This window comes from Marmota marmota, unplaced genomic scaffold, assembly GCF_001458135.2.
Source record: "Marmota marmota marmota unplaced genomic scaffold, marMar, whole genome shotgun sequence".
Lineage (NCBI taxonomy): Eukaryota > Metazoa > Chordata > Mammalia > Rodentia > Sciuridae > Marmota > Marmota marmota.
Window position 1 is genome coordinate 42477114 of NW_025999842.1, and position 12721 is coordinate 42489834.

The 12721-nt window shown below is 44.9% G+C and overlaps 1 protein-coding gene across 1 annotated transcript in view; it reads left to right on the forward strand.

Moving 5' to 3' along the window:
* Nucleotide 1: 1 nt before the first annotated feature.
* The window catches only part of Rnf217 (ring finger protein 217), a gene marked incomplete at its 5' end in the record, with an annotated part of 119696 nt that continues 106976 nt past the window's right edge, over nt 2–12721 (forward strand). The window contains one exon of the mRNA XM_015497606.2: nt 2–832. Coding sequence (XP_015353092.1) covers nt 2–832 — 831 coding nt within the window. The remainder of the gene's footprint in view (nt 833–12721) is intronic.

The following is a 12721-nucleotide window of genomic DNA, read 5'->3' on the forward strand; positions in this document are numbered from 1 at the left end:
CGCGGGCCCGGACGGGGCTCCGCGGGCCACCCTGAGGTCCCCGAGGCCGCGGGGGGACAGCGCTGGGGCTCCCGGGCCGCGCGGCGACTCCTCGGAGTCGAGCGGCGGCGGCTGCGGAAGCGACTCAAGCTGTGCGGACACAAGCGCCCCGGAGCCCACGAGGAGCCGGGGAGCGCCCGAGTGGAGGAAGAGCCAAGCACTCGGGCAGCCCGCGGGACTGGCACTCACCGGGCCCCTCAATCCCCAGACTTTGCAACTGCAGCTGAAGCAGGAGGAAGAGGAGGAGGAAGCTGGGGACAGAAAAGAGGGAGGGGATGAACAGCAGGAGGCGTCCCCCTGGGAGGAGACGGAGCCCAGGACCCACGCCGTGGCTCCCGATGCAGTGGTCTTGGACGTGCTGGGTCAGCGGCGCCTGCCCCCAACCAAGAGACAAGTCTTTTGCTCTGTGTACTGCGTGGAGAGCGACCTGCCGGAGGTCCCCACCGCCGAGAAGCTCTCGCCACCGGCATCGCCACTTGGGGCTCCGCAGGTGCCCAACACCTCCAACCCCCAGTCCTCCTTCCCCAGCCCCAGGCTGTCACTCCCAGCTGACCCCCTTTCCCCCGACGGCGGCAGCATCGAGCTGGAGTTCTACCTGGCGCCTGAGCCATTCTCTGTGCCGGGCCTGTTAGGAGCTCCACCCTACTCTGGCCTGGGCGGCGTAGGTGATCCCTATGCGCCCTTCACGGTGCTGATGTGCCGGGTGTGCCTGGAAGACAAACCCATCAAGCCCCTGCCCTGCTGCAAGAAGGCCGTGTGCGATGAGTGCCTCAAAGTCTACCTGAGCTCCCAGGTAATGTCACCTTTTTTGTACTCCCTCTGCTTCCCTTTCATCATTTCAAATCTCTGGCAAGGAGGTCCCCTTTCAAGCTACCTACTAAGGGAAGAGCTGACAGCACACATTAATGAAGACTGTAAGATCAGACGAGGCAGGTAGCCACCAAAGGAAGCAGATTTAAAAAGGCCACCGAAGGAGGCTTTATTGAGATATCACTCCATCAGACCACAGAGTGGTCAGGAGAAGGGTCTGAGGAGAAACCACAGTGGGAGCTCTACTGGAATGGAATTTTATGGGGCTCACTGCAGGAAGAGAAGGGATTGGGACAGGAAAGGGGATTTTTAGGGTCCCTTGTCCTGCTGGAGTTGGTCATGGGAGCTGGCTGAACTCCAGGATTGGTCAGGGGGTCCTGCTGGTTGACAGGCATTAATCAGGAGATCCTGCTGATTGACGGGCATTTTGGCTGGCACCTGATTGATGTTTCCTTTCTCTCGTGGGCTGCAGTCTCTGCCACTGACCTAACATCCCGGGCCTTTTTGGTGATACAGGTCACTAATTTCGTCTAGCTACTTCCTGCTGCTTAGGGGGCTGGGGCAAGGGGATGGCTCCCATGTAGGTTCGGTGGGTAGGCGACTGCAGGGGTGTAGGAGCATCTGGTTGTAGGTCACTCTAGCAATTTCACTCAAGCGCTTTTGAGCTAACCTGAGGAGGCAGGGAGCAATCATTAATAGAAGTCCTATTACTACTATAGGAGTGAGAATGGGAGTCAGCCACGCAATGAGGGTTGAGTTTAGCCAGTCTGGCCAAGGGTCATTTGATTGTTGCTGTTTAAGCCTTTCACCCAAACGACAGAGGGTGTCAACATTCTCTTCGATCGATCCAGTTTCATTGATATAATAGCAGCATTCTTCTTTCAGGAACAGACAGGTTCCTCCTTTGTCTGCTGTCAGAAGATCTAGAGCTGAGACTTGGGCAAGAGATGTTATTTGCCTTTGTAGGGAAGCGACTGATGCCTCTACTGCTTCCTGAAGTTGTTATTCAAGCTTTTGAGTAGCGGTTACTGCATAACCAAGTCCTCCTGCCCCGAGTCCAGAGGCAGCAAGGGAGGAGGCCAGGGAAAGTCTAACTACTACTGGTAGAAAGACTGGAAAAGGAGGTAGTAACAAGTCCTGGAAAGGGAGATAGTAACAAGCCATGTTAATTCAGCCTCACTGTACAGAGTTAATTGGGGGACCAATGTGGAAGGAACACAAAAAGCAAACAGCATGTTGAGGCTTAGATTTTTTGTTAGGGTACCATTGCACCAGAAAAAGAACCCAGGTGGAGCAAGGTTAAGGAAGAAATTCGAACAATCTGGTCATAGGGTGCTTAACTGAGGAAGTGTAGCAGCAAGAGAAATTCCCTGATGAATTACGAAAAAGAGGTACTTCCTCAAAGGCTGGAGAGGGGGGTCCTTGGGGTCTAGTTGAGGTATTGAGCAGAAAATCAATGGGAATCGCGGTTAATGGAGTATGATCCAAACCTGCGCAGAGGAAACAGTCTGAAATGTTATTAACTTTGGACAAATTGAGAAGCTGAAGGCCCTGATGATTAGGGCCATCCATGAGAAAGGGTCAGCTTTAGGATGGGCAACTGTATCCAGCTGGTGTTGGAGTTCCTTCTCTTGCTCCTGGATGGTTATGTGAATTTGAGGGAACACTTGTATATAAGTTCTCCATATTCTGATAGAGGCTGAGGGGTGTTTGGCAAAACCCCAAGAATAAAATTTACCATCAACACCAGAAGCCCATTTTGGGTCCCATGGGTCCCAAATAGTTAATTTGGTGTACGCTTGATTCTCATAACAAACTTATCTAGGAAATGTTTGTTTCATGAAGTATAAGGGCACCCGCCATAGCTGTCAGGCCAGTGCTTACAGGATTCTTCAGTTTGGTGTATTATGAAGCATAGCATTGCTGAACTTAAGTGGGACGAGGTGGCCTGGTTGAATCCAGTAATATTAAGGGTGACGGCCCAATTACAGCCAGTGAAAGGGCAATCGCCTTGACCCATAAACTGAGAGCTGGTGGTGCCATCCTGCTGCCATGTCGCTTGGATGTAGAAGCACCATCTATGGGTTGGGATAGAAGCTTGAGAGAGATTAATGATTAGTAATACAAGGAGAGGGTTGGCAAGAAATCTTGAGTTTGGTGGGCCCCAACATGGTGGAAGTCCAGGACTGGACATTTGGAACAGGTGCTTTTTTTTAAGGCAGGAGACATGGTACCGGGGGAGTGGCCCAAGAGCTGCCGCTGGTATAACAAGTATAACTGTATGGGGTCCTGTCCGGCGAGGTTTCAACAACTGAGGATGCAGCTCTCGAATTAAGACTATTTCACCCAGTTGAAGAGGGTCCGATTCAATTCCTGGTTGTGCTGGGACAGAAGTAACGGATGGTGCAGGAAGACACCTGTCTGCGTGTTCCCTTAGGAGTTTGTGTAGAAGTGTGAGATAGGGCAGGTAGGACACAAGGGGAGGAGGAGTGACAGGAAAGTTTTTGATTAAGAAAGGGCACCCATAGAGCAGCTAAAAGGGGCTAAGACCTGAGGGGGCTCTAGGGGTTGCCTGAATTCGGGTGAGGGCCAATGGCAGAAGATTGGGCCAGGGCAGTCTGAGTTCAATAGCAAGTTTAGTGAGATGATCCTTGAGAATGCCGTCAGCCCTCTCAATTTTACCAGAGGTTTGGGGTCGGTGGGGGATGTGGAGCCTCCAAGTGATGTTGAGGCCTTTGGAAACTAGTTGAACAACCTGAGAATTGAAGGCTGGACCATTGTCTGACTGAATGGTGGCGGGAAGTCCAAACCTGGGAATGATCTGCTCAATGAGGATGGAGGTGACGGTGTCAGCAGTTTCCCTGGAGGTCGGGAAGGCTTCTGTCCAACCTGAAAAAGTATCAACCAAAGTAAGTAGGTAGCGCAGCTTTTTGTGCCTAGGCATGTGAGTGAAGTCAATCTACCAGTCTTCGCCTGGTTGGTGGCCTCTCATCTGATGTGTAGGGAGTTTAGGTTTGATGCCCCCTAGTGGGGATACTGTAGAGCAGACAGAACAAGCCCAGTGGACCTGCTGGAGGGTGGTTCTCATTCCTGGAAAGTAGAAGAGGGGTTGTAAAAACTGGAAAAGGGGCTTGGGGCCAATATGAAGAGAGTTATGTATGTCCATCAATAGGCTGTGGCAATTTTATCCCCCAGGAAAATCCAGCCATCCTTCCTGAAATGGCCACCTTGGGTTATTAGGTCCTGTTGTTCCTGTGGAGAATACTTAGGTTTAATTGTGGTGGATAAAAATAAGATAGGAGCTGCTGAGAATTTTGTTGTTAGTTCCCATGGCTATAGAGTCTGCTTTGTTGTTGCCTATAGCTATAGGGTCAGAGGGATTTTTATGTCCTCTGCAGTGTATGATGGCCACTCGTGATGGCAGTTGTAGTGCCTGTAAGAGCTTGGAGATGAGAGAGGCATTGACCACTGGTGATCCTTTTGTGGTCAAGAATCCTCGTTCCTTCCAAATAGCTGAATATGAATGAGCAATTAGGAAGGCATATTTGGAATCTGTATATATGTTAACCTGTTTGCCTTTGGATAAAGTAAGAGCCCTGATAAGTGAGAAAAGTTCAGCCTTCTGGGAGGTGGTTCCTTCAGGAAGGAAGCCGGCTTTCAGAATTGAGGCAGCAGTGAGTACTGCATATGCAGATCTACGGTGTCCGTCACGGCCCATCACTGAACTGCCATCCACAGAAATGGTTAAGTCAGGAGAGGGAAGTGGGTCATCAAAGAGGTCCTCATGGGGTGATCGAAGGGCCTCTAGCACCTGTGGACAGGAATGGTTAGCACTTGAGGGGGCCTGGGATAGAGGGAGGAGTGTGGCTGGATTGAGAGGAGACGAAGAACAGAGGGTAATGGTGGAGTTCTCTATAAAGAGGAGGTGGAATTCTTGAATTCTTGAAGGGCTCAGAAGAGGAAGACACTTATGGTTTAAAAGGTCCTGCAGTTGATGAGTGGAAAATACAGTTATTGGTTGGAGCAAAATAAGTTTTAGGGCTTCCTTAGTTATTTCTGCTGCTGCTGCCAGTGCTCAGAGGAATGGTAGCCATCCCCGAACCATAGAGTCAAGCTGCTTGGAGAGATATGCCACCGGCTTATAGGAGGGTCCAATTGGTTGAGCGAGGAGGCCAGTGGTGATACCCTGTCTTTTATCCGTAAAGAAGTGAAAAGGATGGTTAGGGTTAGGAAGAGAAAGAGTGGGAAAAGAAGTAAGAGCATCCCTGAGCTTGTAAAAGGAATTGGCTACTAGGTTAGGGGAGGTAAGGGGCCCGTGAGGAGTCTCCTTAGCTGCCTGGTACAAAGGTTTAGCAAGAAGTGCAAAGTTAGGAACCCAATGCCTGAAAAAACCTGCCAGACCCAGGAAGGAAAGGAGGTAGTCCCCTGTTTCAGGTGGCTGCAAGTCACGGAGAGCTTGAATCCTGTCCGTTGTCAGGCTTTTAGAGATTGGAGTGAGAAGTACACCTAAATAGATAACTGAAGAGGTAGTAAGCTGGCCTTTGGCTGGAGAGACTCGATAGCCTGGGACCCCAGGAAACTGAGGAGCTGAACAGTGTGTTTGGGAAGCCTTAAGTGATTGACTGTATAGGAGGAGGTCATCCACATACTGTAAGGGCGTGCTATCCCCCAAGTCACAAGCAGTTAGGTCCCATGCCAAGGCCTGCCCAAAGAGATGGGGACTGTCCCTGAAGCCTTGGGGTAGGACTGTCCATGTTGGCTGTTGAGACCTAAAGGATGTAGGGTCTTCCCACTAGTGGGAACAATGGGAGAGAGTTTTAGGATTTTCTCTAGCAAGGAAAACTTGGGCAGTAGAACAGATAGAACAGAAGGTGGGACCGGAGCGGATGTCCCAAAAAGCCTGAATATAAGGAATTTGTACCCATTTTCCTGTCGGGCTACAGAAGTTATCTAAATCAGTGAGGACTTGAAAGTCAAATGTTCCCCCTGGGGGCCATCTTGACCCATTGTCCAATTCATACTGGGGCCAGGCCACAGTAGAATAAAAGACCAGATGTTTAAGGCGCAGGTCTTGAGCAAGTCCTAGTTTGGTAAAATTTGTATATAAACAGCCCAAAGGGGTTGTGGGGTCCAAAGAGGATTTCGTGTTTCCCATGACCTTCCGGCACCCTTGGGGGTGAGTGGGAACAGAAAAAGGCATCCCAAATTCGGCTCGCGCTCACCTGAGGAATGGATAAGGGCCAGGCGGAGGTTGAGGTGTCCCTGGGCCTCCATGGGCCCAAAGGGATCAGGAAGCTCTCAGGAGGACTGGGATGTCTCCACAGTTCGAGGAGCCCTGAACAGAACGGGCAGGGCCTATGGCACGCATGTGACTTATGGATAGACCCTGCGGATGACGGAAAGGGTCTGGAAGGTCAGGGGAAGTGAACTTACCCTACTCCTGTTGGCCCAGAAAGAGCAGCTTAGAAATTTCCCGGTTCGTTTCAAGGGGGAAGGGATGGACTTAATCCCCTGAGGGAGAAGCCCCCAAATCCCTTCCCGGGTGTCAGCACCAGATGTAAGATCAGGCGAGGCAGGTAGCAACCAAAGGAGGCAGATTTGAAAAGGCCACCAAAGGAGGAGGCTTTATTGAGATATCACTTCCAGGCGGAACTCAATCAGACCACAGAGTGGACAGGAGAAGGGTCTGAGGAGAAACCTCGTGGGAGCTCACCGGCCTGAGATTTTATGGGGCTCACGGCAGGAAGGGAAGGGATTGGGGCAGGAAAGGGGATTTTTAGGGTCCCTTGTCCTGCTGAAGTTGGTCAGGGGAGCTGGCTGAACTCCAGGATTGGCCAGGGGGTCCTGCTGATTGACAGGCATTAGCCAGGAGATCCTGCTGATTGACAGGCACTTGATTGATGTTCCTTTCCTGCGTGGCCACCGACCTAACAAAGACCTCTATGAAATTTTTATTTCATAGTTTTTGCTTAAGTGTGTTTGGTTCTCAACGGTTTACTTGACTGGAATTTAACTCTGCTCTGAGCTTCAGGTTTTGGTTGGCATCTGTAGGAGCAAGGTACACAATGAGTTGCCTTCTACTTATTTCTTTTACTACATTGCAAGCAAGAGCTTGCTCAGAGGAGGGCATTGAGACTGCCTCATTGGCCTGGTATCCCAGATACTAACAGGCAGTGGGCACAAGATAAACATGTATGGACCTAGTGAAGAAAAGGGTTGGAATTAGTATTTCAGTTCCATGATAACTGATTTCCAAATTGTGTTCCCTTCATATTTTCCAGAAAAGTGAAAGTAAATATATACATATATTTACTTCTTATATATTTACTTCTTGGCTCTTGTCCACTTTCTGTTTTCTTTTTCTACAGTACAGTTGAAGTACTTTTCTTCACTTAAGTTTTAAGCCAACACAGTACTTCGTTTCTTTAAGAGAGAAACAAAACAGAAAGAGCAAAACAAAGTAAGAGATTTAACTAGCAAGTACTGGTGGAACTTTCCTCCTCACCTCCTCTTTGAGAGTATGTTTCTTTTCTTGGAAAGCTTGAGAAACAGCAGTTTTCCTTTACTGGTGGTGAATGTGTTCTTCCAGCCATTTTCAATCTGTGATATTGCAGCCAGTGTTTTGCACAATCGGTAATGCCCTTTGATCCTGTGTCTGATTGTCCCAGGCCTATTCATCTTTCAAAACCCTGTCTGTTCAGGTGCCAGCTCTTCTGTGAAGCCTTACCTCATCCTCTAAGCCACTGCTTATAGACTTTTCAAAATACTTCTTCCTATCATACATGCACTGAAGTTGTTTTTCACATGTCTGTCTTGCTAGACTGTCTGGACAATGTCTTGTAGTTTGAAACTAATAGTTTCACGTGGAGTCCCTTTCACATAGTAGTGTTTAACACTGATTAAAGTGAACTGAACAGGGTTTCATACAGTGTGGTTTTTCTATGTTTTGTGGTTAGACCATGCCTGGGTTTAGGCTGAAAGTGTGTATTCTGCCCAGCTGAAAATGCAGAGGGAAACTTAGACAAAATGGAATGTTACACGAACAGTAACTTGGCCAAACTGCTGAGATTATCCAAAGGCCTATGAGAGACGATGATGTCTCTTTCAGGCTTTATCCACAAACGGATACTTTCAACAGGAGGAATGTCTGCTGCTTGTTGTGGTTGTTTCTATGACATCACCATCAAACAGATATTGCTGCTATCCACGTGCAAAGCCCTGTGGTGGATTTCACACATTCCCCAAATATGGGCCTTGCTCCAGAGAAGTCACTGTGAGAGCAGATGTGTACACAATAATAATACAAAGTAGCATATAATGAGATGTCAACAAAATAACAAGGCCAGGTAGCACTTAAATGTTAAATGCAGGATTCGAGTATCAGTGAGTTTAGAAGTTGAAAGGAGGTGGGCATTATGGCTTGGGTACTCTGCCAGCCAATTTGATTTACTTGAGGTGGACGTTTTCCTCAAAAAAAAAAAAAAAAAAAATTGCTTTTTTTTTTCTTTTTAATCACCCTAAGTTAGCTTTTGGAAGTTAGTTTTTGATTTGTAATGCAGAAGACATGGGCAGGTGAAGGGGGACGTAGCAAGGTGAATCCAGTGGTCATTGCAACATGTACCCACAAAAATTCCTTTGAAAGGACGTAGTATCTGAAACTTGTCTACAGTGTTTATTACATGTGTATTCCTGACCTCCTCCCAACACATTTGACAGAAATTTCTATAAAGAAAAATATACATTATCTAAAATAATAAGCAGCAAGTCCTGAACACCAGGACTACTTCCACCTCAGGTCTTTTATACTTGCTGCTTCCTGTCCCTAATATGTCCCTCTCTGGTCCCTTTGCTTTCTCTCTCCATTCCTCCCTCCTTTCAGCTCTATTCAAATATCACACCCTGTGGTCTTCACTGACCCTGCACTCACCCCTTATCTCTCTTCCTGGTTCTTATTTTCTCCATAGCAGGAATTATGCCCTGTCTTGTACTGAATTAGTCAAGTTCCTTGAGGACAGGAGTTTTCACATGCTTTTTTCACTTTTTCATCTTTAGTATCCACGGGGTTGTCTGGCATATAATAGATGTGCAACTAATAGTTATTGAATTTATGAAGAACCTGAGGTTGCCCCAGAAACCAAGGCTGGAAAGTGGTATTCTACCTCTGAACTAAATTCTACCTTGCACTTCTTGATATTTAAGATGATAAGACAAAAACTGAAATCAAAGGTTTACTAAATTTGTTTTTTAAATTAGGATTAAAAGAGTTTAGATGAACTTTTGACATAAAAATTAGCCTTTTTTTCAGTTGGATAAAAAGAGGCTTGTGATTTTAAAATTTCTAATTTGACTCAATGCTGAGGTCTCTTGGCATCAAAGGATCTCTATTTCCCTGCCACTTAAACCTTCTATGCCTTAATTTCCTCATCAATGAACTATAATGGCAGACAATGATCCATAGTAACCTAGGGGCACCAGAGCAAAACAACAACCTCCAACTGCATGGTTGTTTTGCTGCCCTGTTGAACTGAATCAAAGAGGCATGGTGAGCTCTTTCTTTCTCATTAATTTTTTTTTTAAGTTTAACAGAAGCAAATATGTCAATTCTTAACTTTCAAAGTTTTTATGACTGGGATGGGGGTGGGGGATGATAAACTTAAATACCTATTTGACTTTTTTTCAGATTCTTTTGAGTTTGTGCCATGTACTTAATACATTATTTAACATCATTTAAGAAAATAAAGCGGAGTCTCTAGTAAGCATTTTATGCAAACATTTAAAATGCATATTAAATGTGAGTTGGAATATTGCCTGGTTAAATGAATTTTCTTCTAAAAGGAGATGCTGAGTTCTTTGAAAGAAGATATGAACTTGGAAAATAGGAATGCAAAATTTTCAATGATAAAGTCTATTTCCAGTAGTTCCAGGGATGGACTATATTGAAAAGGTTGATGGGTAGGTGTCATCAATATTTCAGTACAAAGCTAACAGTTGACTTAAATACCTCTGTGCTCTTTTATTTTTTCAAAGCACAAATATTCTCCAGTTATCACTGTGAGTGGAGCTAGGGGAACTTTCCTAGTGGAATGACTTTACACTGTAGTAGTTTCTGATTGCCCCAGTGAAGGGTTGAACTGGTGAATTAGAACTCTGCTGCCACATTAGGTGTTGATTTAGAGGCTACAGTGCATCAAGACAGAGATAGTGGAAGTAACCTTGGTGTACATTGCCTTGGAAACATAAATCCTTCATACTACAGCCTAGAAGTGCATTTCCACAAAAATGGCTGACGCACACAGCCCCAGGAATGTCTGTAGTCTCCTGCAGGTTCCCAAGCTCTCCTACGGCTGACCTTCTCAGCTGGTGTGGCCTTCCCCACATTCTCTTAGGAAGAATGCAGCCTTCTTTGTTCCATAGAATACTATTGCTCTTTTTAGAAATCCTCTGCAAATGTATTTCCTTTATGAATTTGGTTTAGATAAAAATGTATTTTTAATATGAAATTTTATAATCCATACTTTAGATAAAGGAAAGAACTGAGCATGCTAAAGGGCATGGTAAAGGTAGCAGCTGTTGTGGTTTCACCACTCTGCTTAAAAGTGCCAGGGAATTGGCAGATGGATGTAACTTGGAATGCATACACCTGTCCAATGAGTATTAATAGAGATGAGCAGAACATTTCTTTTGCAGATTGTGAGCTAAACAGCTGCTGGATGGTAATGTCCTAAAATGACTGCTATTATAGTCACTTCAGAATCAGTGACCTGGGGCCAAAGCTAATATATTCTGTTATTAAGGTCTCTAAGTCATCCAGATCTTCATGCATAACATGGATTTTTTTTTCACTTCTGTAAAACCTAAAGCAACCTGAATATTTTTAGAAATCATGGCATTCAATACGCATGTGAGTTTACAGATGCTATCATGCCAGGTGTGATTTTGCTAGTCCTAAAAGTGTGAAGAATAAGACTGAAATTTATTTTAAAGTCACTCTACAAATTTTGGAAGTGAGAATTAAGGTGTACATAAATATATAGTTTTGTGTATTAAATTGATATGTACATGCCTGTGTATGTGTGTGTGTGTGTGTGTGTTTGTTGTGTGTGTATGTATCATTCAGGGAGAGAGGTACAGTAACATTTGCTTTTACAACTGCCTTACTCAGGCCCCCTTTTCCCTCTCCTCTCTGTTCTTCATTTCTCTTAATAATTTCCTTTGCTTTTTTAAAATCTGGTTTTAATTGGCATTCAATTTCTGCAGAGAAATCCTCTGTGGGCCAGCAGAACTTGATCTTCCTGCTACATGGGTATTTCTCTTCCCTACCAGTTGTCTCTTCATGGTATAGAGACACCCTGGGTTGTGCTCTGTTTTCTAAAAGATTGCAAATTATATCGAAAATACTACTGACCTAAGGAATCAAATCAATATCTTTAGAGTATGATTTTTTAAAATTTCTCCCAGAGTAGAGCTGCTTTTATACTTGAAAACTCTTCTAATATTCCTGGTATGGGAGACATAAAAGGAGATCATTAGGACTTGAATTCTCAGCTCTGTATAAAGAGTTTTTGATGGGCAGTGTAGACAGATAGCTGAGGCTAATTATTTATAATTAACTTATTTACTTATTAGTGTACCACTTAGGCATTTAACAAATACTTATTGGGTACAAGTATGTGAACCACCACAAAATACTTTATAACTATATTAAATGTCCTCAAAGAACCATCTTACAGCCTTATTGTCAGTATTTTCCCAGCTTTATCTAAAAAAGCTTTTCTTAAAGTGAGCAGACACCTGTTGGATCTCTTTTCTGCTTCCTCTCTGGGAGTTTTTATTAAACCACTCCTGGGACATCCGCTAACCTTTTATTAAGCACATTGCTTTTCCTCTTAATATGTTTTATCCAAAATAATTAATCTGCCCATTCCTCATGTTTTAGTATACATATGGGATGAAGGAAAATGAGTTAGGGATAACTTGGGTTTTGAGCCCAAGCAATTAGCAAAATGGGGTCACCATTTCATAGAGTAATATTGTAAGAGGACGAGAATGAGAGGAAGTACAGAGTTTGAAATGCCATTTTAGACATTCACAGGGGGATATTGTAGGTCATTAGTGTTTGGCATGCAGAAGACAGATCTGAATATAGTATAAAAATTTGACATTGATTGCATGTAGATGGAACTTAAAGTCATGAGACTGGATGAGATCACCTTGGGAGTGATAGTAGATAGAGAAGGAGAAATGAGGATTGAACCTGAGCATATCAGTGTGTACAGATGTGGAATCTGGAATGTATGAAAGAACCAACAAGGTTGTTTAGGAAAAGCGAGAGGGCCAGTTAGGCAAGAAGAGAATGAGATACAGTACTTACCCATAAGTCAAACAAAGGTGGTGTTTCAAAAGGGGAGGAGGAATCTTCTGTGTCCAGTGCTTCTGAGTTCTAACAGGATGAACACTGACATTGGCCAACAGATTTCCCAACAAGGAAGTCACTGGTAACCATGAGCAGGGCTGCTTGTATCAGCAGTGTTGGAGTTGGCCTTCTGATTAGAGTGGGTTCAAGAGAGCAGGGACAACTCCATTCTGTACTGTAGGTAGTACAGTGCTTTATGAGGAAACTCAAGGCCAGAGACATTCAGTAACCTGCTCAAAGTCACAAAGCTGGGCGATGTCGAAAGTGGGATTTAAATTTAGATCCATTGGCTCTTTTTTACGTTTTGGAAATTTATTATAGGAAAGATTAGTATTAATAAACTTCCTTTCCTTTCAAGTTAATGTCTGTATTGTACAAAATCACAAGTCTTCTAATCAGAGCAAGAGAAGAAATTTAATTATGTTTGTCAGAAACTTAATTTCTACCAAACTTAGCCTC